General features: G+C 55.9%; 1 protein-coding gene across 1 annotated transcript; it reads left to right on the top strand.

Moving 5' to 3' along the window:
• The first annotated feature begins 203 nt into the window (after window positions 1-203).
• On the top strand, window positions 204-2346 carry LOC119308092 (amino acid permease 3-like). The gene is made up of 3 exons (XM_037584205.1): window positions 204-1045; window positions 1144-1286; window positions 1388-2346. Exons 1-3 carry the CDS (start codon window positions 385-387, stop codon window positions 2021-2023), a joined length of 1440 nt encoding a protein of 479 aa, XP_037440102.1. The 5' UTR covers window positions 204-384; the 3' UTR covers window positions 2024-2346.
• The last annotated feature ends 83 nt before the right edge of the window (window positions 2347-2429 follow it).

The raw sequence follows: 2429 nt of genomic DNA, 5'->3' as shown, positions 1-2429 counted from the left end.
CCACCACAGCTTGGCAACTATATTATGTTTTACTCTGAAAAAAAAAACTATGTTATGTTTTGCCGTCATTTCGATGCCAGCGTGTCAACAAAAACTCAAAACAGTCGCACTGCAAAAGCTAGGAGGCTAGAATTCTCAACAGCTATGTTCACCCGGGGCGCCAAAGCCAAAGCCTCTATATATACACCTCCCCTCCTCCCTCCCATTTCCCCACACAGGCACACGCCTCCTCCCTCGCCAAGAACACAGCATTCCCCAAGCCGTCAACTACCTGCTTGCGCTGAGCTTAGGTAGCACCTCACACGCGCCTAACTCGATCAGCTCTCTCTACGACAAGTCAAGCTTGCTGAGGATTGTCGAGTACGTAGCAGCACAATTTAAGTGATGGCGGTAGGCAACGGCGGCGCCAAGAAAGTGGTGGCGCCCATGGAGGTGTCCGTGGAGGCCGGGAACACCGGGGACGCGGCGTGGATGGACGACGACGGCCGGCCCCGCCGCTCCGGCACGTTCTGGACGGCGAGTGCGCACATCATCACCGCCGTCATCGGCTCCGGCGTGCTCTCGCTGGCCTGGGCCATCGCGCAGCTCGGCTGGGTGGCTGGCCCCGCTGTCATGCTCCTCTTCGCCGCTGTCATCTATTACACCTCCACCCTGCTCGCCGAGTGCTACCGCACGGGTGACCCGGCCACTGGGAAGCGCAACTACACCTACATGGATGCCGTCCGCTCCAACCTCGGTGGTCCCAAGGTCATCTTCTGCGGTGTCATCCAGTACGCCAATCTCGTCGGCGTCGCCATCGGCTACACCATCGCGTCCTCCATCAGCATGCGGGCCATCAGGAGGGCCGACTGTTTCCACGCCAATGGACACGCCGACCCGTGCAAGAGCTCCAGCAACCCATACATGATCCTCTTCGGCCTTGTGCAGATCGTCTTCTCGCAGATCCCCGACTTTGATCAGATATGGTGGCTATCCATCGTCGCCGCAGTCATGTCCTTTACCTACTCCGGCATTGGACTCTCCCTAGGCATCACCCAGACCATATGTATGTCGTCGGAACTCCAAACATACCCTTTATTTTCTTCTATTTATTAGTATATAAGTTATCCTACAGTAGTAGTACTTAAGACCATGAAATTGCAGCCAATGGTGGAATCAAGGGCAGCCTCACCGGCATCAGCATCGGCGTCGGTATCACGGCCACGCAGAAGGTGTGGCGCAGCCTGCAGGCATTTGGCGACATCGCCTTCGCCTACTCCTTCTCCAACATCCTCATAGAAATCCAAGTACGTAAAAGCCATGACCGAGCTGTCCTCTGCTCAGTGAGTGTAATTCCTAGTTTTGCTCTGCTTTTGTTATCGTTGGCTGACATAAGGGTACTTCTCAGGACACGATCAGGGCGCCGCCGCCGTCTGAGGCGAAGGTGATGAAGCAGGCGACGCGGCTGAGCGTGGCGACGACGACGGTGTTCTACATGCTGTGCGGGTGCATGGGGTACGCGGCGTTCGGCGACGCAGCCCCCGACAACCTCCTCACCGGGTTCGGATTCTACGAGCCCTTCTGGCTGCTGGACATCGCCAACGTGGCCATCGTCGTGCACCTCGTCGGCGCCTACCAGGTCTTCTGCCAGCCCATCTTCGCCTTCGTCGAGCGCTGGGCTGCGTCCACATGGCCCGACAGCGCCTTCATCTCCCGCGAGTTCCGGGTGGGGCCATTCGCGCTCAGCGTGTTCCGACTGACATGGCGGTCGGCCTTCGTCTGCCTCACCACCGTCTTCGCCATGCTGCTCCCGTTCTTCGGCAACGTGGTGGGACTCCTCGGCGCCGTCTCCTTCTGGCCGCTCACCGTCTACTTCCCCGTCGAGATGTACATCAGGCAGCGCGGCGTGCCCGGCCGGAGCATGCAGGGTATCTGCCTTAGGATGCTCAGCGTCGGATGCCTCATCGTTTCCATCGCCGCCGGGGCGGGCTCCATCGCCAACGTCATCGAAGCTCTCAAAGTGTACAAGCCGTTCAGCGGCTGATTTGCCGCACGTGCACCAACTTAGTTATAACCGCATGCTATACATACATACTACACGTTCGCCGAGAGGCCCTTGTTGAACCTAGTTATTGCACCTAACGGATTAGGCGGCCTTTGGTTGCATACCTCGGAAAATGAGGGGCCTAAGCAGAACGGCAGGAGGTGCTCTTTGTAATGAAGACTAAGAGCGTAGGGTGCCTTATGCAAAATAGCTCCTTTTTTGTCAAGGGGACCTAATTTTTGTTGTACAATCTGGTGTACCGGAGGAAAAAAACATCCAGTATATACGCGTGAAGACAAGATAAAACTTTCAGATTTGCTAAATCTTAGTTGAGTGAAACTTAGGTATATCTTGTTTGATGCTATATTCATGAGATCTTTATGTGAATGTTTCAATCGATTGAGAC

The sequence above is a fragment of the Triticum dicoccoides genome, chromosome 5B (genome assembly GCF_002162155.2).
Source record: "Triticum dicoccoides isolate Atlit2015 ecotype Zavitan chromosome 5B, WEW_v2.0, whole genome shotgun sequence".
Classification (NCBI taxonomy): Eukaryota; Viridiplantae; Streptophyta; class Magnoliopsida; order Poales; family Poaceae; genus Triticum; species Triticum dicoccoides.
Note: the sequence above shows the minus strand (reverse complement) of the source record. Positions and strands in the feature narration are given on the sequence as shown.